This window comes from Colletes latitarsis, chromosome 12 (assembly GCF_051014445.1).
Source record: "Colletes latitarsis isolate SP2378_abdomen chromosome 12, iyColLati1, whole genome shotgun sequence".
In the NCBI taxonomy this organism is placed as follows: Eukaryota; Metazoa; Arthropoda; class Insecta; order Hymenoptera; family Colletidae; genus Colletes; species Colletes latitarsis.
Window position 1 is genome coordinate 24,766,054 of NC_135145.1, and position 22,553 is coordinate 24,788,606.

Below are 22,553 nucleotides of genomic sequence, written 5' to 3' on the forward strand. Positions count from 1 at the left end.
GATTTCGGTGATTTTCAAATATAATTTTATCGGATTTCATTGCATCGTTTGCATTTTGAAACATTAAAATCGTCCAATTCGTTCAAGAGTTATGATGTCTCAAACGTACGGAATTTCTGGCCTTAGGTTAGATTTTCGATAAGGAATTTTTTTCTCAAAAGTGCGTAGGATTTCGAGGGTATGTCTAATGACCAAAAATGATTGGAATTGGCACCTGCACCTGAAAATAATTTTTCTAAAACGATTTGCAAAATTTTTTCGTCGATAAATTTTGGCGCCAAATTAGATTTTTAGTAATGAATTTTTTTCTCGAAAAGGGGTGGAATTTCGAGGTTCTGTCTAATGACCAAAAATAATTGGAATTGGTACCTGCACATGAAAATAATTTTTTTAGAGCGATTTGCAAAACTTTTTCATCGAAAAATTTTGGCGCCAAATTAGATTTTTAGTAATGAATTTTTTTCTCGAAAAGGGGTGGGATTTCGAGGGTATGTCTAATGACCAAAAATGATTGAAATTGGCACTTGCACCTGAAAGTAATTTTTTTAGAACGATTTGCAAAATTTTTTCGTCGATAAATTTTGGCGCCAAATTAGATTTTTAGTAATGAATTTTTTTCTCGAAAGTGCGTAGGATTTCGAGGGTATGTCTAATGACCAAAAATGATTGGAATAGACGCCTGCACACGGTCATATTTTTTCAAAACGATTCGAAAACTTTTAATTTTGTCAAAAATGTCAAACCTATTCCAATTTATTTCTCGAAAAGGGGTGGAATTTCGGGGGTATGTCTAATGACAAAAAATGATTGAAATAGACGCCTGCACACGGTCATATTTTTTTTAAAAAGATTTGAAGACTTTTAATTTTGTCAAAAATGTCAAACCTATTCCAATTTATTTCTCGAAAAGGGGTGGAATTTCGGGGGTATGTCTAATGACAAAAAATGATTGGAATAGACGCCTGCACACGGTCATATTTTTTTTAAAAAGATTTGAAGACTTTTAATTTTGTCAAAAATGTCAAACCTATTCCAATTTATTTCTCGAAAAGGGGTGGGATTTCGGGGGTATGTCTAATGACCAAAAATGATTGGAATAGACGCCTGCACACGGTCATATTTTTTTTAAAAAGATTTGAAGACTTTTAATTTTGTCAAAAATGTCAAATCTATTCCAATTTATTTCTCGAAAAGGGGTGGGAATTCGGGGGTATGTCTAATGACCAAAAATGATTGGAATTGGCACCTGCACTTGAAAATAATTTTTTTAGAACGATTTGCAAAATTTTTTCGTCGAAATATTTTGGCGCCAAATTAGATTTTTAGTAATTAATTTTTTTCTCGAAAATGCGTAGGATTTCGAGGGTATGTCTAATGACAAAAAATGATTGAAATTGGCACCTGCACTTGAAAGTAATTTTTTTAGAACGATTTGCAAAATTTTTTCGTCAAAATATTTTGGCGCCAAATTAGATTTTTAGTAATTAATTTTTTTCTCGAAAATGCGTAGAATTTCGAGGGTATGTCTAATGACCAAAAATGATTGAAATTGGCACCTGCACTTGAAAGTAGTTTTTTTAGAACGATTTGCAAAATTTTGTTGTCGTCGAAAAATTCAAGCACCTACACTTTGTCGATTGTTCTTAAAAACTCGTTTTTGATTTTTAATAACTTTCTTTGACACCCTACAAAAAAGTTGTCTAGTACTTTTTTGTAGGTACCCATAAACTCTATTTCAGAAAAAAGTTTCATTGAAATACATTCACTATTGTAAGAGTTATGGCTATTTGAATATTGGAACATTTTTATGGGCCTTTTCTCACACTATGGGGCTAAGGAACAACTTCTCGAATATTTATAGAATTTCTACATATTCTCCACCAAAATACGCATCGTGTGCATTTTGAAACATTAAAATCGTTCAATTCGTACAAAAGTTATGATGTTTTAACCATACACCATTACTGGCCTTAGGTTAGATTTTCGATAAAGAATTTTTTTCTCAAAAGTGCATAGGATTTCAGGGATATCTCTATTGACCTAAAATACTTGTAATTGACCCCTGCAACTAACTATATTTTTTTACAAATTGGTATTCTTGGCTTTTTGTCTTATTTTGTCATCATGAATCATCAATCATGATGAAATTTTGAAGTTATCTATTAATATAATAAAACAAATAATTTACAATGACTTACTGCTTATTTCTAATAGTCCTAACAAACATTTGTTCTAAAACTAATACTACTTATTCAGATATGAATATTGAAAGGAAATTTCAGTTCCTCGCCCTAAAAATTACAGGATCGTTTACTATTCTGAACACTTTTAGTATTTTACGTAGCACTTATCTAAAGATACCCTGTATTAGTTAACAATTTACACCATTTTACAATAAAAACTCAGTAAGACAGAATATTTAAATCAAAACATCATTTTAGAGAAAGCGAAGTAAAAAGAAAGAAGTGGAAAATAATAGAAGAAACTCCAGCGATTCGAGAAATCGAAACTCCCCTAATAAATGCCCTTGCACGTCGACGTCAAAGTTAGAATTATTTAAATAATAAATACTCTTGCTGTAACGTAACGGAAATAACTTACTCGTGACTGGCGTATAGATCATCTCGAAACGTAATCGGAAGAGGATTATCCAGTTTGCGTAAAAGAATACGGAAATTAAAAAATTCTACCCGATACGAATAGTCGGTATTTAAGAATCACAACTGAAAAAACATTCTTACGAAAGTACTTAAAACGATCTCATTTTAGTCCTAAATATAATAATCTACACGAATGCAAAACGTGTCCTGTCAGAAAATGTTGCTCTAAAATTTCTTTGAAGAAACAATATCGACAAGCACCTGTAAGTACCATTTTTCCGCGAAAAGCACAGCGTGTTTACATCCCGACACCTGTCGCAGTCAGCTGACTGACAAGTACTGGTCGAAAATGGTGACGAAGATCTGTAACAGCCAATCAGCGGGCTGCAGCAAGAGTGGGGATGTAAGATACATGCAACTGACTTAATAAATTTATAATAATATATTACATGGACTGAATGTTCATATATTTCAGGACAGAAGGAAAGTGAAGTTTTGCAAATAAAGATCAACAATGGATCGGTATTTCTAATAAGTATTTTGTTTGTATTTGTTTACAAAATGAGTTATAATTACTCGCGGAGATACCTTCGATTTGCGAACTAACGACATGTACACTTAATTATTAAGTAATATGAACGTAAATTATAGATCGATACTGCATGAGATTATTTTAAAAAGAAGGTACATCACCAAGCGAAGGGCGCAACATAAACGACACAAATGATAACATTATATTCGATTTTACTTTTGGCCACATATCCGTAGACCTTGTCACAGTTATATAATCCTACGAAGCCGAGATATGATACATAAAGATGAACATGAAACAATGTTAAATATTATGGTTTACCTCTCACGATATTAAATAGTCCACAAGCATAATGTTTCATGCATATCTATGAGATATATTTTGCATACATTCTAGAAACTACAACCTGAGCCAAGACTTAAAGATTTCTGGTTTATCACTACACTTTCGATGAGTAAATAGCAAGAAATTTTCGGGATCCAACAGACCCCTAATAGCTTTTCATTTGTAAGGACAGTCTGTGCCTTTGTTTCGTGTTTTTTGTATATACAATAACATGTTTCGCAGGATGCGCCCAAGGCAGTGATCGTAAATGAAATTATTCTCATGATTGTTTCTAAGACACATACTCATATGTATTCATTCACCATTCAAACAGACTCTTATTAAATACGTACACTATTTATACCGTGTCAATCATCCTTTCTTCACTGAAACGGAATAGACACGTTTCTGGAGTTTGTGTTATTAGAATATATTGTTTCCGAAGCATCAAGCTTCAAACATCCTGCTTCGATGCGAAGTTCTGCGATATAATGGAACGAGGCAAAGCTCGCGGATGGTAAACTATTACGTAACATACTGTATTATTCTCAATACATTGGAATGATCAGTCTCTTCTCACAGAGTTGGCTCTCAACTGCTTTCTAAATAGATCCAGCCGATCGACAAGCCAAGCGAGGCAACCACATTTTTATAAAATTTATGAAATATTAATGAGTTTGAGGAATTAAATACATGCTGCAAGCGCCAAGAACTGGCAAGTCTAACAGGGCATTTCTTTTAATATCATCTTTCACTATTAAGGAAGAGATACGTGTAAATGTTAAGATACAAATTCACCGCGTACTGCGTCTGTTAGCATTACGTAATTGTTTTTCAATTTCAAACTGCCGTAAATCTGCCCTCTGCAGAAAGTCTTGACGTTCTAAATACCCATCCTTGCCCTTATTATGAGTAGTAATCTCTTCCTCTAAATTTTCTTCCTTCTTATAGCTATCCCAATCCAATTTGGATTTTTCCAATGTACTAATTTTTGCCTTTTTCCCTATTTGACCGAGAACAGAAGAAATACCTCCTAAACCAGCTCTTTTGAAACCTCTTCCTTTTCCAGAGCCTTTTCCCGTAGAGGAAGTAGAATTTTCTGTTTTGTCTGAATTTTCAGCAGAAGAAAGCGACAATCTAGCTTCCGCGGAATCTACCGATACTTCCTTCTCGACCTTCACTTCCTCACCAGCAAATTCAAATATTTTAGTTATTTTTACTTTCTCTTCTATTTTTGGCTTTTCTAAAGGTAATGTCTTTTCTTTCGATTTATTTGTTGAATTTTGAGGCTTTGGTTTAGATACAACCGCTTCAAGAAATAAAAAGATAAGTATGCGAAAAATAGCAGTTATAAACTATTGCAAGGAAACTAAAACTTACCTGTATCTTTCATGAAATCGGCCCACAGAGAATCAGCTTTTTTCTTTTGTTCTTCTTCCGTAAGATTCTTTTTCTCTTTAGACTCTTCCAGTTCTACCTCATTTACGTCGCTTTCATCATTTTGTCCAGATCTTTTGTTTTTCTTAGATTTAGACTTTGTAACCCTGTTTCTCTTCCTTCCTCTCTTCTTCGTGGTTTCTCTCTTATTTTCATCATTTTCATCTTCAGGCCCACTTTCAGCATCACCTTCAGATTCTACTTCGGACACCGGATCGCTATCTGCACCATCAGGAACATAATCTTCATCGTCTTCGTCAGAATCAGAAGGCAACTGGTGTTCCTCGGTCATATTCAGTTAAAACCTAACTGATCAAGTTCCTATAACCAAATAATAATATTACACCACAAATAGAAGTAATTTTGAATCAACTCAGGCACTACTTGGAGATACTTCTATCGTATTAAAGTTATTAATCATTATACTAAGTCTTTGAACTAGCAAGCAATTATGAAAACATTTGAATACTTCTTGTTATTTACAACAAAATAAAAGAAAACGTCTGGACCCCAAAATTACCCAGTATATCTATATTGATTAAACAAAAGGAACTTTATAAAATACACAAAGTATAAATAATAAACATCATTAAAATTTTAAGTTTATCATGGTTGGTATACAAATATACACCCTAACCTCTTCGACGTATACAAATCTACAAATAACCACAGCCTCATAAGTACAAGTTATAAATTACTGTTATTTTGATTTTTACTTACGTATTTCTGAAAAAACACGATCTTTCGTACAAAAATTTGGTTACACTTCGAACCACTTTCCGGAACTTTCGTCAGACTATTGGAAATATCTTCTAAGATTCGTCGTTTGTCACTTATTTGCCGTACACTTTGAATGAAAAGCGTCGTTGTTTTTTAAACAGATAAAAAACTGTTACTCGAGAAAAAATTGCGCAAAATTAACGAACGAAGAATACGAATCGTCTCACGAATTCACGATTCGCGAATGCGTTCGATGTGCAACATCGGCCATTTTCAATTGCACATAAAGCGCCACCAAAGGAGAAATTATGAATTATAATGTAACTCTTGTGATACTGCAATCATTTATGCACAATTTCCATTTTATAAGAAGTATGTGCATTGTTTAAACTTACGGCTAAAATAACAATTAGAAAAACGCTATTAGATTACGAAAGTTGATAACTTTCGTAAATAATAGTCACGCATTTTAATTCTTCTTATAGGTTAAGTTACTGTAATTTGAAGACACATGATTTTTGTCATTATCAAACGTCACCAAATCTGTAACAAGTGTCTGCCTTAATTTCTTGTGAAAATGGCCTGGTTATCAGGCCTCGCTGACAAGGCAGAGAATTTACTAAATAAAATAGATAAAAATACCGCGGCAGTTTTAAATAAAGATAAATATGAAGTAGCACAACCTCAATTAACAGAAGTTACATGGATTCCTCCTGAAACAGGGTAAAAAAGCCAATTATTAAACATTTGATGTTTCCTTCTATTTAATATTCAAATTAATTATGACATATTAAAGATGCTAAACCAAAGATTTATTAAGTATCGTTTGAAATAAAAATTAAAGTATTTAATATCTTCTCAGAATAAATTAAATGATAATCTATATTTGTCTTTTATAGCCCTTCTAGTAACCAGCTAATTCACATAAATGTATGTTGCATATTTCAGTTTTAACACTCATGAAGGAACAACTTTGACTTCTGCTTCTGAATCACCAAAACAATTTCCCTACATTCGTTCACTACCGAATCTGCCCTCATTGGCAACAAATTCTATTACATCTAAAGATGAAGAACTTTTTACATTCTTAAATACACCTGACTCAAGCCCAAAGAAAAGTAGAGCAGAAATTTCAATGTCACCATCGACATCTTCGTCGCTCATGACTATAGATTCTGTATCTGAATTGTCGATTCACAGTGGTCGTTCAAGTCCCAGTCTTATGCATACGTCTGTAGAAGTTCCTGATGATTTGAATCACGATAGTGTCAATATAAAAAATGAAAATCTTTACAAGAATGAAGTAACACATACATTAAATCATGAGATAATAAGTGGTCAAACATCAGGAATAACATTAGATAATGGTAAATAAAATCTTCGATTTTACTCTATTTTTATGGATTCAAAAAACTTTAAGAAGATTTTAATTTTATTTTAGAACAAAGCATTACTGAAAGACCACTGGACACAGCACAACAGCTATACGAATACGAAGGAAAACAAGAAATTATGGACGTGAACAAATTCATAAATTCATCTCACAACAAGAACGTGAGAAAGTACTTAAAAGAAATAGAAAGAAATTTGGAGGAAAGGAACGAATTACTTGGAAAACAAGAGACAGATCACCAAAAAGAAATCATTGTATTAAATGAGAAATTACAATCTTTGTATACAGAAAAAGTGCAATTATCCAAACAAGTAATAGAGTTACAGTCTGCTTTAGATAGGAGTAGATCAGAATTAAATTCTACTAGATCTGATTTAGAACAGCACAAAGCTAGAGCTCTAAAAACGTTACAAGAAAAAGAGAAATTAATAACAGAGTTAAGAAGCAACGAATCTACAGGAATGGATGATACAACAATTATGGAACTGAATCAATTGAGGTAAATCTAGTGAGATACCAAGAATAAATGTTTAATTAATTATTTCTCAATTTGTATTGTATTAAATTATAGGCAAGAACGTGAAACCCTCAGAGAAGAAAATCAACAGATTTCCGAGCAATTGAGAATTGTGCGCGAAGAATTAATGAATGCTGATGTGAATTTAGAAAAAATGAGACAGAAGTCTACTGAAGCAAATATACAAACTCAAGAAATTGTTACGACAGAAAGGCGAAAAAGATTAGATGCGGAAGAAGATGCAAAATTGCATTCCGAGGTACACTAACAATAGTAATCAGTTGTATGTAACAAAATCAGTTAATGCTAATTTTGTTTTAGGAAATAAGATCGTTGAAAGATGAACTAATTCGTCAACGTAATAGTTACACTAAACAATTGCAAAAGAACGAATCTGAGATTGCTAAATTTAGGATGCAATTATCTGCGATAGCAACACCAAATAGCGAAATAGAGTCGAGATTGGCAACTCTCACGCAAACATTGGTTTCAAAGCAGCAAGCTTTGGAAAATTTAACAACCGAAAGAAATGCTTTAAGACTACAGCTAGAAAAGATTGAAGTAAGTTAATATACTTTTGAAATAATAATTGGAATAATAGCTTGCTTGTGAAACCCAAGCTAGGTCAATTAATTTTTAATGAACCTCTATTCTTATTTTCACAGCATGAATTTAGAAACAGTCGACGTAACGTTTCATATAACATAAATGATACAGACGATGCGAAGGCTCAAGTTCCGACATTTTTAATGGAAACTCCATTTGATACTGGTGTTACTAGAAGAGTAAAAAGAGCATACTCTCTGTTAGATGCAATTAGTATCCGTACGGGGGTGTTTTTAAGAAGATACCCGCTTGCAAGGATTTTAGTATTGTTTTACATGGTAAGTATTAACAGTTCTAACAGTTTAGTTGTCTCTTGAAGTATGTGAGATTTTGGAATGCCGATATACGCGTAATTTTGAGACTCCCATTCCCCACCCCATTTTTTATCTTTTCACTGTTGAATTAAGCTATAGAAAAAGAGCTTCTGTTCTGAATTAATTTCATATTTTGTAATATAAACTATATACTAAATGAAATAAATAAACAAAGTCTTAGAAAATTGACTGCTAAAATCAAACAATTTATAATATAATATGTTTTGCAGGCGTTACTTCAATTTTGGGTTTTTGTAGTTCTTCTATCACAGTCACCAGAAGCACATTAATATTTGATATTTGCAATATAAGAGAGCATAATTTTATTAAATCATACGTTAGGTATGGATAGAAGATTAATGTAAATATAGTATTGAGATGGTATGCATAGAGTATTGTTATGTGATTGATAATTATGTTTACGAATCTTTAATACTCGCTTCAAACTGCTATGAGATGTATTATACAATATTAGAAAGTTATTAGATACATAAGTTAATACATTGCTGTTAATAATGGATAAAATATTCTTATTTATTCAAATCATCGTTTATTTTTCCACTATACAGAAACGTATTATAATACTATAAAGGTGATGAATATAATGTATTTAATTAAATTTATCCTAAGGAAAAGAATAAATAAATAAATAAATCATAGTTTTATTTTTTTATATGAAATACTTTAAGAGACGAACACTCTTTATTTTTTACATTTAATGACACGAATAATATTATATGTCACGACAGAATTTTGTAGTAATTGTAAATGATTCATAAGGATATTGCAGCAAGAAGCAATAATACTAATAACGATAAAGTGTAGTTTAAGACACTCACAAGTTTACTATTCTTTTATGACGATCGTACTTCTGAAATTTTTATCAACTTTTTATCAATACAAGTTTAAGTAAGTTTAGTTTCCATGAATTAATATCAGTAATACTATGGAATCAAATGTGATCACAGGATTATCCTTGTAAAATGTTAAAAGAATTAGTACTAACAATTTGTAGTAATTGAGATCATTTTAATTAACGTTCATGGTGAAATGTCAAATATATTTCTACTCATGGTCATACACATAGCAATACCATAAGAAAAGAGAAGGTAATTTGTGATGTCACTCATAATTGAAAAAGCCTTAGTCAAAATATTTGGCAATGAAATAAAAAATCAATTTTACACGTCTTTTATACGTATCTTTACAAAACACAGAAGCACCTATGTATACTATATTCTATACTATTATATAATGTATTACTATCCTTAAATTTTTCACTATGATTGTTAATATTTGATTTGGTTCATTCTTATTGTTAGGAGTTATACTATACTGAAAGAAAACAAATAATTTGATATGCTAAGAAATAGAGGCGTGCAAACAAAGACTTGGATAAGTTACTTAAAAAATTTGTTAAGGATGCTTGATCAGTAGCAAAGTAATATTTAGTTTAATTTATTCTTCATATTTATATAATGTAGATGGTGGCCCACCAGTGTGGTTTAAACGTAGAGGTCTTCTCTGTTATTTTGTTTGTTATTGCTTTTACAAACCAAGCAGAAAAGAAATTCCCCATCTTTGATGTAAAATACCAATGAAATTAAAAACCAGAGAATCTACTAACAATAAGCGTTTAATTTCAAATTTATTTCCACGCCTCTATTGAGAACCTTGAAATTACTACAAAGCAAATTAATAAAAAATCTACAGAAACTTAATATTATTTTACAAAGTTACGGCGGTCAATTTTATTTTCATTCGCTACTCTAATTACTGCACGTAATTTAAATAATGCTTAAGTGAGTAAGTTACAACTATGTGTATTGCTCTAGTAACTGGGAGATAGTATATGCATATGTATGTACATGCTCCTTAGGCACAAGTTTTGTGATTAAATCTTTGACCAAATAAAGGCAATGAACTAGAAAATTGTCTTTGTTATATTAAAGAATAAAGCAATACATTCATCTTATGATAAAAGATATTATTTCGTTCTCTGAATCTTGTACAGAATACATTTACCTCTATGAAGAGGCATGTAATTTTTAAGCTTTCTCTACAAAATGGAACCATTTCAAAATAGTAAATGTTGAAGATTATTTTAAGACTAGTCTCCTTTCATTTATACCAACTATTTTCTCTGCTCTAGTATTTATTTTTTTCAATCATCCCTTTCTTCTTTAAGATTCAAAGAGTAAAATGACATTCTCTAATTTGGGATGATATACCACTTTTATTGTGATTGGTAGAACGTGTGTCAGCAGTATCAATAAATTTAATGAGATAATTAAAGCAATATTCATGATAGTAGACTATTTAAAAACACTGAAACAACGAGTATATGTCAAAAGGAGTTATTATCACATATATATGTATAGTCCAGCACAAAACTTCTAAACTATATTTTTAAAATACTTTATGATTATCATACAATCACAAATTACTTTACAAATGCTGGATTAGCATTGCTTTTATGTTCGATTTTTACGAGAATTATATTGAAAAAAATATATATATATATACATATATGTATATATATATCACCCATGATTGATAAATACAGAGATTTATTAATTGAACAATATTTATATCAAACCTCTCTAGAAGGTACACTAACTTTTACATTTTGTAAGTACTGCATTTATAAAGAGGATAGTAAATGCGTATAAATTGTAAAATCGAATATATGTAACATATTGATTGTTCTACTTGATGCCTTTAGATTGGAACAAATTTCATTTATGAGAGTGTTTGTTCTAGCAAAAAAACATTGTTCTGCAAATAAGAGAGAGACAGAAAGAGAGAGAGAGAGAAAGGTAAAACTACACGTGCAAATACCAAATTTCACAGCCATGAATTTGCAGAGCAATTTAGTTCACATTGGCTCACGAATAAATAAACTTTGGAAGAAAATTTCGACATGAGAGTCAAATCGATATAATTTTGCATTTTACCCAATAAAATACATTTATGCTAATGCTCTGCCTTCAATGGACCCCATAATCAAAATATGAATATTTAATGTTACTAATTAATTCTGATAATCCCACTTAGCACGCCACAATATATTACAAATTGCGTTGTTCGGATACGATGATATCTTTTTTAGTCTTTTACATAACTACATCACTGATACATAAGCTTCTTCAATTCGAAGACTATCATTAACCATTTGGTAGTTCTTATTCTAAACATCGAGTCGGTACAACCCAATTCCTTTTGCAGTTTTTTTTTCATAAAAATTAAATGAATAGAGCTTGCAAACTACTAATGTTTCTTCACGAATTGGTGAAATAAATATTTTCAGATAACAGTGAAAGACGTGCAATTAAATTAATCCTCACAATCTGATGGAACAAAACTATTAATTTAGGAGATATTTTAATTTTAATACTGGTAGTGCTACTCAATTTCAGTGTAGCTAATATGTTTGACTATGTCGTGTTCACATGGATGTTGATATCACAACCTACATTATACATATAGGAAAAAATTATATCAGATTATAGTTGTCCCAAAACCATTACTTTGCCCAAAACAGTTTTCAGTACCGTCCACAGTTTTGAGATTAAGGTACTTTGAGGTAAAAAATCGTTGTTACTGTTCAAAATGATCCTGCATACATACGTCCGTCGTATCCATTTTCCAAGGGTAAATTTCAACGTGAGGATTCCGATCTGCTTCAGGTAATGAAGAAGCGATTGTATCGTGAAATGTCGTTCGAAAACTTTAGCAATATGTATTTCGTTTCCTTCGATACCATTTAGGGATCGCCTCGTCATCTTATGCATGCGCAGGTTCGAGGTTTACGACTCGTCTTCGGACGAGGACTCTTCTTCGGTGTCGCGTTCGCTGCTACCGCAACTGGACGTGACGTCGTTGGACGAAGAATAGGTAGTGTCTGGAGTTGGTGGGAAAAACTGTCTCGAGACAGTTTTCTCCGTCGAGGACGACACGTCCGCGTCCTTGCAATCCGACGCATCCAGTCTCTGTTGTACGCACTTGTTCTCGGGATTATTCAGCACCGAGTGGATGAAGTCACGTGTCTCCGCGCTCAGTGCGTTCACCCTTTCTTGAAGGATATTGTTCCGTCTCACCAGGGCCATTGTGCGCACCACGATGTCCAGAAGACCTGTAATGTAAAATAGTTGCAGTAGTTTCATTAATTACTAGTATATGTTTCGCACATAACTTGATTTTTGACAAAACTTCTTATGGGGTTCGTCATTGGAAAAAGTGGAGTATACATTATCTGATCAACAAAGTTAGGAAGTTTGAAACAAAAGGATGAATTTGATTCCCAGAAGAGTGAATTTAATTAATAAAACGTTGAATTTAGAGTGTAAAACTTTAGTCGGCGAGAGAGACAGGGAATTGGTAGTTAGTCTACTCATGTTAATTTCGCGGTTTGTTAACATTACGGAAACCACACCTTTCCGTCGAGCCAGAAAGACTCTCCAGTGTTCTATGTCCGCTGGGATTCGAGCGGAAACGTTCGGAGAGGAAGAACTGACGATGGTTGGGACGCAGGAGTCGTTGGGACATTCAGGTTCCCAAAGAGGACTTTCTGGGGGTGTTAAAGACGCATCTTCGCGTCGTGGCGCATTCATTTCTATTCTTCTCAACTCGAATTTCTGTTGCTTCACAATTGCGCCGTTGGATACTTTTTGTCGTCGACGAGAACACGGGATGGTCGGTTTTCTTACCACTGGCAGTTCCGACAGGCAAACGGTCGGAGCCATTTTCCGATTAAAACTCTGTAATCAGAAAGAGAACGTCGGATTTAGCGTCATATTTTAACAAAAATGAATGAAAATCGTTCTAAAAAAAATATGTTCGTGTGCAGGCGTCTATTCCAATCATTTTTGGTCATTAGACATACCCCTGAAATCCTACCCCCTTTCGAGAAAAAAATTCAGGACGAACGGAACTTGAAACGTTAATAACTTTCTAACGAAGCCTCCATCATTATTTTAGCCTCTAGAATCCCCCATTAAAATTTTTCCCAGGGTTGACTGAGCACCCTATATTTTGAATATTTGATCGATTGATATTTTCCCACTTCTCTAACACTTTGTCGTATGTAATTATTTTGTTGAACAATGTTGCATTAGCTGTGTACGTTATATTAAAATAGTTGGTGCATACGATGCATATAAAAAGCACACGTGTGCCCCGTGGTCAAGGTGTAAAGTACTGCCACGTGGAAGTTATTATCAGATATTTTCAACGAGTGAAAGTCTCGTCTGGCAGTCCTTCGTTCATAAATAATTTCTTTGTAATAAAGTCAAACGGTGCCTGGGCGGTGATAAAGTCTATTTCCGTATGATTTTATAACGCGTTCACTTTTGGAAGATAATAATTGTCGTTTGCATATTGTCGCGATCGCAGCATCGCAGTTTCAAACGAACCGATCACATAAGCTGTCGATTAATTGCCGATGAAACCACTTTCGCGGACACGTACGCGTACCAAAGCGCATTGTCGCCGCGTATTTAGGTCATCGATTGGCTCCTTCTTCGTCAAATTACGCAGATGGCTGGTATCGTTGCATATTACTGACGGGCAATTACCGCGGTCAATAGACTCTGATTCGTAGCATCTTCATGTAGGATTGTTCATAACATTAACGTTTTATTACAGTAATGATTTTTAAAATAAACATCGCTCTGACAAGGGGACTTCACAGTAATGGAAATCGCTTTTGAAACGGTGGTAGGTACAATAGGGTGGTCCTCATTTTTCTTTCACTAGAACTAAAGAATTCGTCCCTTAGACGTTTCCTCGTATCGTTAAAAATAACAGAGATATCGTTTTGTAACTGAGATACTCTGTACACCCGGCCACATTAATTCGTTCCAGCTTCAAGGGGAAGTCACTAGCGTGCGACAACTCCAAACGTTCCGTGATGAAGATAGAGAAGTGGAGGATCTCCAAGGGGACGCCGCCATCAGCGACTTTCTTTTGATGTGGGAACGAATTAATGCGGCCAGGTGTTCTTTAAAAAACTACAAAGAGTACAAAATTGAAGAGTGTCGGTCGTTCCAATTTTGGTTTCCTAAAAGTAGGCTACTTTGTGGTCTCACTCCAGCGTCGTCATTTTGCAATTTAAACGAAATTAAATAGTATACGTTCTTGTAATTGAATCGACCGTCAATGAAGTTACCTGGAAAAAATAAAAATGAAATACATATGCACGCGTCAAGGAGAGTGAAAAGATTCTTTTTCAATTGTCACGAGTGATGTCATATGCTCGTAGAACGTCAAAACATCGAACAGGAAAATAAAAAGGTAACGTCGTGTCTTCGCTGTGAATTACACGTGTGCATTCGTACCGGTTGACGACACGATCGATGCAGGCGATGACCTGATTACTGTGAATGTTGGTGCACGTGCCTGCACCGAAATAAAGCAACAGAGAGAGCCGCGATACAACTTTTCGTCTCCCCTCGACCGGTTGCCCAGCTGGTTTGACCTCGGATTTCGTTGCACCACGTGTGACCATGAAATAACATTGATAATCGCTGCAAGAAAAAAAAAGGATAAAGACGACGCCGGTGTAGCGCGCGTAATACACTAGGAATATGAAGAATATCAAAGAGGTCGTTTCATAAATTACGAGTTCAAACCGCAAGAAGACGTACTCTTTATGCGCTGAATAATGTAATATAGTATATTACAAATAGAGTGTAACTCAACTACAAGATGTACAGTGCTGGACATAAGTCAATACAGCATGGTTGTGTGGTACAAATGCTCATAACTTCTGAAGAAATTGATTTGAAGGAAAAACGTACTTGACATTTATTTATCAAAATTTAACAGTACATTCTTAAATATACAGTGCCACAACCATGCTGTGAATTAATTTTCTTTTATTTTTGAAGACGTCTGTGCCTTTTCTGCCTCTGTTTTGCAACGGCCCTGATCCGGTAGCTTCGAAAACGCGAACGAACTAAATATTCAGAACGTGTGCGCCCTTATTGAAGGCCACCCAATTCTCTCGCCCTTTTTTCCTCGATGCAACCCCTCTGCGATACAGTGAAGTTCCCCGGTTGGCCTTCGAACGCACGGGGAAGTAATTTCTGATGGGCGTCCATATTGCAAAGCCACCGCCTGGGTGCGAATACACGAACAACACATATCCTACACGTACGATATATCACGACCGTTCCCCTCATGAATTATCGCGACATATTCGTCACGAGTCAAGATTGCCGTTAGGTTTCTTTTATCTTACGCCACGTGCATCAATAGCTTACATTTAACGGGGAAGATTACGCGAATATGCACGGACTTAAAGAATCTTCCCACCCCTAATCAAAACATTAGCTATCTGAAGTTAAATCAATCTTCAAACGATTTCTTTACTCGTTTATGAATTAATAGTGATGGAAATTGTAATATTTTTATTCGAATGATTTTCGTCTTATTTTGGCCTCTAGAATCCCCCATTATAATTTTTCCCCGGGGTGGCCGAACACCCTGTATATACATACTTTAACAAATTTTTACAGCTTGGCGAAACATAAATAAGTACACGTGTTGAATTCAAAAGTACACTAGTTTCGTCAAACAGAGATCTGAAATATCGCCCAATTTTTAGTGCTTTGAACTATGTAAACCTCTGTAAATATACCTATACATTAAAAGGAAGCGATGTTCTAGGCGGGACAAAAAATGTTCGCAATCTCAATGTACACAACCGGGCAAGATAAAAAGAGATTTAATAAATACGGCGCAAATAACCGCATCCACGTGTTCACTTGAAAATTATCATTGGACGTGCTTAACACATCTATCTGGTAACTACGCATCGATGCAAATGTAACCAACGGCCACGTACGACGAAATTTAATACTATGGCGTAAATAGCAAACGGAAGTAAGGGTTCGAACAATGCTTCGCGGAAACGACAGAGTTTGCTAACCCTATATGGTCTGAACTCACAATCAGTTACCCTATTTATTAAAAATACCTAGTGGAATTGGGCTAATCAATAAACCCAGATTGGAAAGCAATAAATAAGAAAAATGACATTCTCATCCATGCTCGCTAGGTGGAATCTTCCATAATTGAAAGTCTTGTAAGGCATTGTGCACAAAAAAAGTGCTGGTCCATCATATTGAAAAGATTTGCGAATTGCAGGTCACTGCATCCTGCGATTTACGGTCCAAGCAAAGCCGCCACGTGCAGCCATTCCCCCACCAGTCTGCATCTTGGTGGTTTGCCAATGAGCGCGTAGTGTCTCCCACCATGGAACCTACGTTGGCTGACGATCGCCTCTCATACTACACGCGCGTTTCGCGGTAAAAGGATGGGATATTCCCCGTGGATACACGTGGCCATCGCTGCCGGGTTCGACGACCTCGGGCTGTGCGTCCTCACGCAGTGCTTTTCGGTGATGTACCCGGTGGGGGATGCGTACGATGTCCCCTTGTTTCCCCCCAGGAGGTACCGACCCTACTGTCTGGCGACGTTTCCCTCGTGTAGCGACGGCTACTCGACACTCTGCGGTCACGAGTACTCGAACAAATAGTTCCAGGATAATACACGACAAACTGATGATATTTACACACATTGTTTCCAACCTAATTAGGAAATTAATTCAGATTAAATGTCTAAAGTTATAGATCTTGGGGTAGGAAGGTGACGAAGACAATAAAGATTTTTAAAGAAAGCTACTACGTCTCACTGGTTTAAGGGAATTCCCCTAGTATCATTTATGGAACAGCTTTTGGAGGCATTTATCGAGTTTTCACTGTGTATCCAACGTTCACTGTATTGGTTTCCGCTTTCTATTATTCCATAATTGCTTCTTAGCATTCCTTTAATACCCTTATCAAAATTCTTGCCATTTTTATACAAAATAGTAGCGACCTCATACAAACTGCTTTTGTATCAGAATTTCTGAATTCTATTGAATACCACGAATCTCAAAGCATACCTGAAAACCAAGGAAGAAAATACAAAACATTCATATGATAATGACCGAGAAAAAGAGTTCGTTTCACCCAAATAATGCAAATTTCATTTCGTTCCTATAAACGGTACAGAAAACAGAATTTCAATGATAAAGAACCATTATTTAGAAAAGGCTTAATGAATAAGATTACGAAGAATCCGAGCGCGATAACACGTGACAATGGCTGAAACACCGATTTGCGCGATACAGAGTACACACACGGATTCATAGTAACATGAATGAAAGGAATAACATTGCAGAACTGTAATCTGCATGTGAGCTAGGCCGTAGATAAGAATTTTGCTATTCGATGACGCAAACGAAACACGTGCGCGAACATGTGGCAATCTCGGAGATATTTTACCAGCCTTTGTTTCCGACTTCGAGTGTTTATAAGCAATAATCACCAAGTTGTAAATTACGGGTAACTGCGTAAAAATAGACTAACTACAAATCTATATAAAGCGACAAAGCGTCCTTGTTACATGACACATATGAAAAATTATTTAACGCGTTCACTATCAACGTCATACATTTCTCATTCAAAAAAGGATCACAAAAATAAAGGACAAATTTTTGAGAAATATTGTCAATAAAAAAGGACGCATCACTGACTGATATTTTGAAGATTTTTCGGTTTGACTGTGCCGATAGTCGCAAAGAAGAGTAGAAAAATGAAACGTGACCGAATTTCCGGCAACAAGGCGGTACACGTGACGCCGGATACGAAACCATGGTTGTTACGTGCTTAAAGCACTTAACGAAATTAAAGCGAAAGAACGTGCTTGGCTTTGCATGTGATATCCAGTCATGTGGTTACGCTGCCTCACGTTGGCCACAATTGCGATCACACGCCTCGCGTCACGTGGGTCTGCACGGTTGCGTATTCGTCGCAAAAAGAAAGGGATATCGTTCGCGATTGACGATAGAATCGTTTCGAGCGAATATCGCTGCGACCGTCGATTTTTCAACTTGCTTAAATCAGGCTAAACGACTTGACATTTAAATGGACGGAGGCTCGAGAGCAGTTAATGCAATTGTATCAGGTACAAGACAGAGTGACCCAATTGCAAAATCTTCCAATAAACATTTATGGACAGACACCTTGCGTACGCCTACAAATGCTCTGTTCTAGGATTTTAATGATAAATTGCACAGTTGGAGTATATTTATAGACAGACAGATAAGTCTTGAAAATGTAGGAAGTCGCAGACAACGTTAGCTACACGTGGCACACGTGTATGTTCATGCAATGATTTTTTCCTGCTCTGAATCGATAGATTGGACTGTGACGAAACAATCTCGTAACACGATCAACGACGTGACACATAAATCTGCAAGCCTCTCGTCGACCGTCACACAGGTTACACGTGTTCTGGCGCAAGTAACGCTGCGTAACTCGTTTCGATGCATTAGCAGACTGCTCCTGATGAACAAGGACGTCATAATGTTGATTTCGTGTACGGTTCTCATCAACTTCTACGTACATACGATTCACTACGCATCTAAATGTTACTCCAGAAAAATATCAATACACACAGGGTGTTCGGCCACCCTGGGAAAAATTTTAATGGGTGATTCTAGAGGCCAAAATATGGCGAAAATCAAGAATACCAATTTGCTGTTTGAGGCTTCGTTATAAAGTTATTAACAAAATTATTGATAAAATTTGTCCACCTACATGAATTTTTTTCTCACAAGTGGGTAGGATTTTCGGGGTAGGTCTATTGACCAAAAATGACTATAATTGATCCCTAAAATCAAAAATAATTTTTTTAGAACGATTTGAAATTTTCGAATTTTGTCGAAAAATTGCATACCTTCTGGAATTTTTTTCTCGAAAATGGTTAGGATTTCAGGGTTAGGTCTATTCACCAAAAATTATTGTAATTGGGCTCTGCAACTGAAAATAATTTTTTTAGAACGATTTGAAATTTTTGAATTTTATCGAAAAATATCATACCTTCTGGAATTTTTTTCTCGAAAGTGGGTAGGATTTCAGGAGTAGGTTTAATCACCAAAAATTATTGTAATTGGGCCCTGCAACTGAAAATAATTTTTTTAGAATGATTTGAAATATTTTAATTTTGTTGAAAAATTGCATACCTTCTGGAATTTTTTTCTCGAAAGTGGATAGGATTTCAGGGGTAGGTTTAATCACCAAAAATTATTGTAATTGGGCCCTGCAATCGAAAATAATTTTTCCAGAATCACGTTCAGTTCGATTTGAAATAAAATGATAAAATAGTCGTAAAACCAATGTGCATCTCTTTATGTTGTAATCGCATATTTGTAGCAAAACAAACTAATATGCAAAATATATAATGTTCAGGAGATCTACATAGGTGCGTGACGAAGGGCTTCTATGAAGCATAACCGGATCGTATCGGAAATAAACGAACGTTAGAATCTATGCGACGGCATGAGCGGCATTGCGAATGAAAGAAAGAGATCGTAAACGCTGAATTGATACTCTCGTTGACCTTCCCGTAAGTACCCATTTCAGCCCTCGTTGTCTTCCACGTGTAAATGTCGTACACGTGCGACCACGTATATCGGCGCGCACTTTACATGTCTGGACTAAAATAAGTATTTAAGTGAAATCAAGCGTGGGCTTCGCCTTTCAGGACGCTTGTCCGTCGCAAGATCAAGCCAACGCGTTAACTTTAGAGCAGAAATTGTACAGTCCGCCGATTCATTACGCAATTATTCAAATTTTCATATTTATAGACACATAATCCTTCGATAAGAAAAAAACTAATATTTTTCAAAGCTACCCAGATTAATGATCATTCTCAGAGTTTATTAACGACACCATCAAAGATATCTAAAGACATTCGAAGCTGCAAAATTTAATCGTGTCCCATTTTTCTCATATTTTACTAATATTATTTAATATTTGCAAAGCTCCCTTAAAGAATACAGGGTGTTCAGCTAACCATGGGAAAAATTTTAATGGGGAATTCTAGAGGCCAAAATAAGACGAAAATCAAGAATACCAATTTGTTGATGAAGGCTTTGTTAAAAAGTTATTAACGTTTTAATTTCCGCCCTAACTGAATTTTTTTCTCGAAAATGCGCAAGATTTCGGGGGTATGTGTAATGACCAAAAATGATTGCAATAGACTCTTGCATCTGACTATATTTTTTTTAGAACGATTTGAAATTTTTTTTTTCGTCGAAAAATTTCACACCTTCTCGAATTTTTTTCTCGAAAATGCGTAGGATTTCGGGGGTATGTGTAATGACCAAAAATGATTGCAATCGACTCTTGCATCCGACTATATTTTTTTTATAACGATTTGAAATTTTTTTTTCCGTCGAAAAATTTCACACCTTTTCGAATTTTTTTCTCGAAAGTGCGTAGGATTTTGGGGGTCTGTCTAATGACCAAAAATTATTGGAATAGACGCCTGCACACGAACATATTTTTTTTAAAACGATTCGAAAACTTTTAATTTTGTCAAAAATTTCACACCTTCTCGAATTTTTTTCTCGAAAATGCGTAGGATTTCAGGGGTATGTGTAATGACCAAAAATGATTGCAATTGACTCTTGTATCCGACTATAATTTTTTTATAACGATTTGAAATTTTTTTTTCCGTCGAAAAATTTTACACCTTCTCGAATTTTTTTCTCGAAAATGCGTAGGATTTCGGGGGTAGGTCTAATGACCAAAAATGATTGGAATAGACGCCTGCACACGAACATATTTTTTTTAAAACGATTCGAAAACTTTTAATTTTGTCAAAAATGTCAAACCTATTCCAATTTATTTCTCGAAAATGCGTAGGATTTCGGGGGTATGTGTAATGACCAAAAATAATTGCAATCGACTCTTGTATCCGTCTATATTTTTTTTAGAACTATTTGAAATTTTTAAATTTAATTGTTAATAACTTTTTAACGAAGCCTCGATCAACAAATTGGTATTCTTGATTTTCGTCTTATTTTGGCCTGTAGAATCCCCCATTAAAATTTTTCCCATGTCTGAACACCCTATATAATTCCTCAATAAGATTGGAATATAAAAAATCTAAGTGCATTTGTTACGAATCAGAAATAAGCAAGCTTTATTGACACGTGCAATTTGTAAGTACTCGTACGACAATGTATAGATACGGACAATAATAGCAATTTACATTACGTTGCAACTTACCGGTTTACAGGTTAAACAGTACGATGTAGCCCCAAAGACAGGTATTTGTCCTCTCCGCTTTTGTTGTCAATCACCTCAGTGTCCAACGGCGACCAATTACAAAATCACTTTCGCAACGTAACGTTTGAATTTCCACGACAGTTGAATCTTGAACGTTGTTTTGAATCAATATTAGAACTTATGGACGGCACTTAACGCATATAACTGCATACGATTTTGCGACTGACGTTTCGTATTTGTTCAAATTAACTCTCAGTCGGTTCGCGATCTTTAAACAATGTCACAGCGCGTGAAACGATAACTGCACAGTCTGGTTGTGATCTTTTAATCGCGACGGTTATTCATCCTGACAGTTTAGATGATCTAAATCCACCGGCGTCTGCACATCGACTAACGGCGATCGAGTACCGCCATGTTATCCCCCCTCGTGGTTGCGCGCAACATGGTCACGCATGCGCAGATGCACGATCCTCGTGCACGCGCCTCAAACTTCGATCTTACGACAATCTCGATAACAAAAACGACGGCACGTGCATCCAGTGTGGTCAGATTTGGCATAATTGAGTGCATTAACGGCAACACTAGTAACGACGAACTTTCTTTAATGCCTAACGAAATGGTGGGAATAGCAGACACACACTACCGCGCGAGTCACGCGTACGTGAGTTCGGCACTTCGCACAACTTCGAGAAATCGAGAAAAAAGGCAAGCGTTTAAAAAAGTACTATCACAGACGAGGTATACGAGTAGACCTTTCACCCGATGTATTTTTTCGGCCCATTTTTATGGGGCCCTAAAGCCCCATTACCATTTTCGTGTCACTCGCAACATTACCAATATTACAACTGTTTGACCATCAAACTAATTCAGTGAATAGTTTCTCAACTGACCGCCATCCATGAGAAGAGGTCGCTGAAATCAGCTCCGAATTTTCAGGTCGGTATGGCAGTCAAATTGGGCCACGAAAGCTCATAAGGTAAAAG

At 35.2% G+C, this 22,553-nt stretch overlaps 4 protein-coding genes across 10 annotated transcripts in view; 1 reads left to right on the forward strand and 3 right to left on the reverse strand.

Annotated features, from left to right (window-relative positions):
- P130cas (Serine_rich_CAS and FAT-like_CAS_C domain-containing protein p130CAS) overlaps positions 1–2,911 on the reverse strand; it is an 83,785-nt gene extending 80,874 nt beyond the window's left edge. The window contains exon 1 of the mRNA XM_076779846.1: positions 2,862–2,911. The gene's annotated coding sequence lies outside the window, so the exon portion shown is untranslated. The remainder of the gene's footprint in view (positions 1–2,861) is intronic.
- Positions 2,912–3,114: 203 nt separating this feature from the next.
- On the reverse strand, positions 3,115–5,906 carry Yeti (yeti). Its single transcript, XM_076779859.1, has 3 exons — positions 5,614–5,906; positions 4,837–5,214; positions 3,115–4,765 (listed from the first exon to the last, which is right to left on the reverse strand). Exons 2-3 carry the CDS (start codon positions 5,183–5,185, stop codon positions 4,251–4,253), a joined length of 864 nt encoding a protein of 287 aa, XP_076635974.1. The 5' UTR covers positions 5,186–5,214; positions 5,614–5,906; the 3' UTR covers positions 3,115–4,250.
- An 11-nt stretch (positions 5,907–5,917) lies between these two features.
- Golgin84 (golgin A5) lies at positions 5,918–8,940 on the forward strand. Its single transcript, XM_076779847.1, has 8 exons — positions 5,918–5,985; positions 6,099–6,336; positions 6,562–6,980; positions 7,055–7,505; positions 7,578–7,782; positions 7,845–8,084; positions 8,189–8,407; positions 8,674–8,940. The coding sequence occupies exons 2-8, from the start codon at positions 6,191–6,193 to the stop codon at positions 8,731–8,733; spliced, it is 1,740 nt and encodes a 579-aa protein (XP_076635962.1). The 5' UTR covers positions 5,918–5,985; positions 6,099–6,190; the 3' UTR covers positions 8,734–8,940.
- Positions 8,941–8,970: 30 nt separating this feature from the next.
- On the reverse strand, positions 8,971–22,007 carry LOC143349024 (uncharacterized). 7 transcript variants are annotated; one of them, XM_076779866.1, is made up of 6 exons: positions 21,571–22,007; positions 19,518–19,594; positions 19,375–19,457; positions 19,232–19,308; positions 12,879–13,203; positions 8,971–12,578 (listed from the first exon to the last, which is right to left on the reverse strand). In XM_076779866.1, the coding sequence occupies exons 5-6, from the start codon at positions 13,186–13,188 to the stop codon at positions 12,253–12,255; spliced, it is 636 nt and encodes a 211-aa protein (XP_076635981.1). In that variant the 5' UTR covers positions 13,189–13,203; positions 19,232–19,308; positions 19,375–19,457; positions 19,518–19,594; positions 21,571–22,007; the 3' UTR covers positions 8,971–12,252. The 7 variants fall into 7 exon arrangements, with proteins under 7 accessions (XP_076635981.1, XP_076635979.1, XP_076635983.1 ...); XM_076779864.1 differs by having other exon boundaries at positions 19,232–19,314; XM_076779868.1 differs by lacking the exon at positions 19,518–19,594 and having other exon boundaries at positions 19,232–19,314.
- Between the last annotated feature and the right edge of the window lie 546 nt (positions 22,008–22,553).

Coding starts and splice junctions, on each gene's coding strand:
- Yeti (XM_076779859.1), bottom strand. CDS start 5,185: ATGACCGAGGAACACCAGTTGCCTTCTGATTCTGACGAAGACGATGAA. Junction 4,766..4,836: donor CGATTTCATGAAAGATACAG/GTAAGTTTTAGT, acceptor TATTTCTTGAAG/CGGTTGTATCTAAACCAAAG.
- Golgin84 (XM_076779847.1), top strand. CDS start 6,191: ATGGCCTGGTTATCAGGCCTCGCTGACAAGGCAGAGAATTTACTAAAT. Junction 6,981..7,054: donor AGGAATAACATTAGATAATG/GTAAATAAAATC, acceptor ATTTTATTTTAG/AACAAAGCATTACTGAAAGA. Junction 8,408..8,673: donor TTTTAGTATTGTTTTACATG/GTAAGTATTAAC, acceptor TATGTTTTGCAG/GCGTTACTTCAATTTTGGGT.
- LOC143349024 (XM_076779865.1), bottom strand. CDS start 13,188: ATGGCTCCGACCGTTTGCCTGTCGGAACTGCCAGTGGTAAGAAAACCG. Junction 12,579..12,878: donor CTTTCTGGCTCGACGGAAAG/GTGTGGTTTCCG, acceptor TTTACATTACAG/GTCTTCTGGACATCGTGGTG.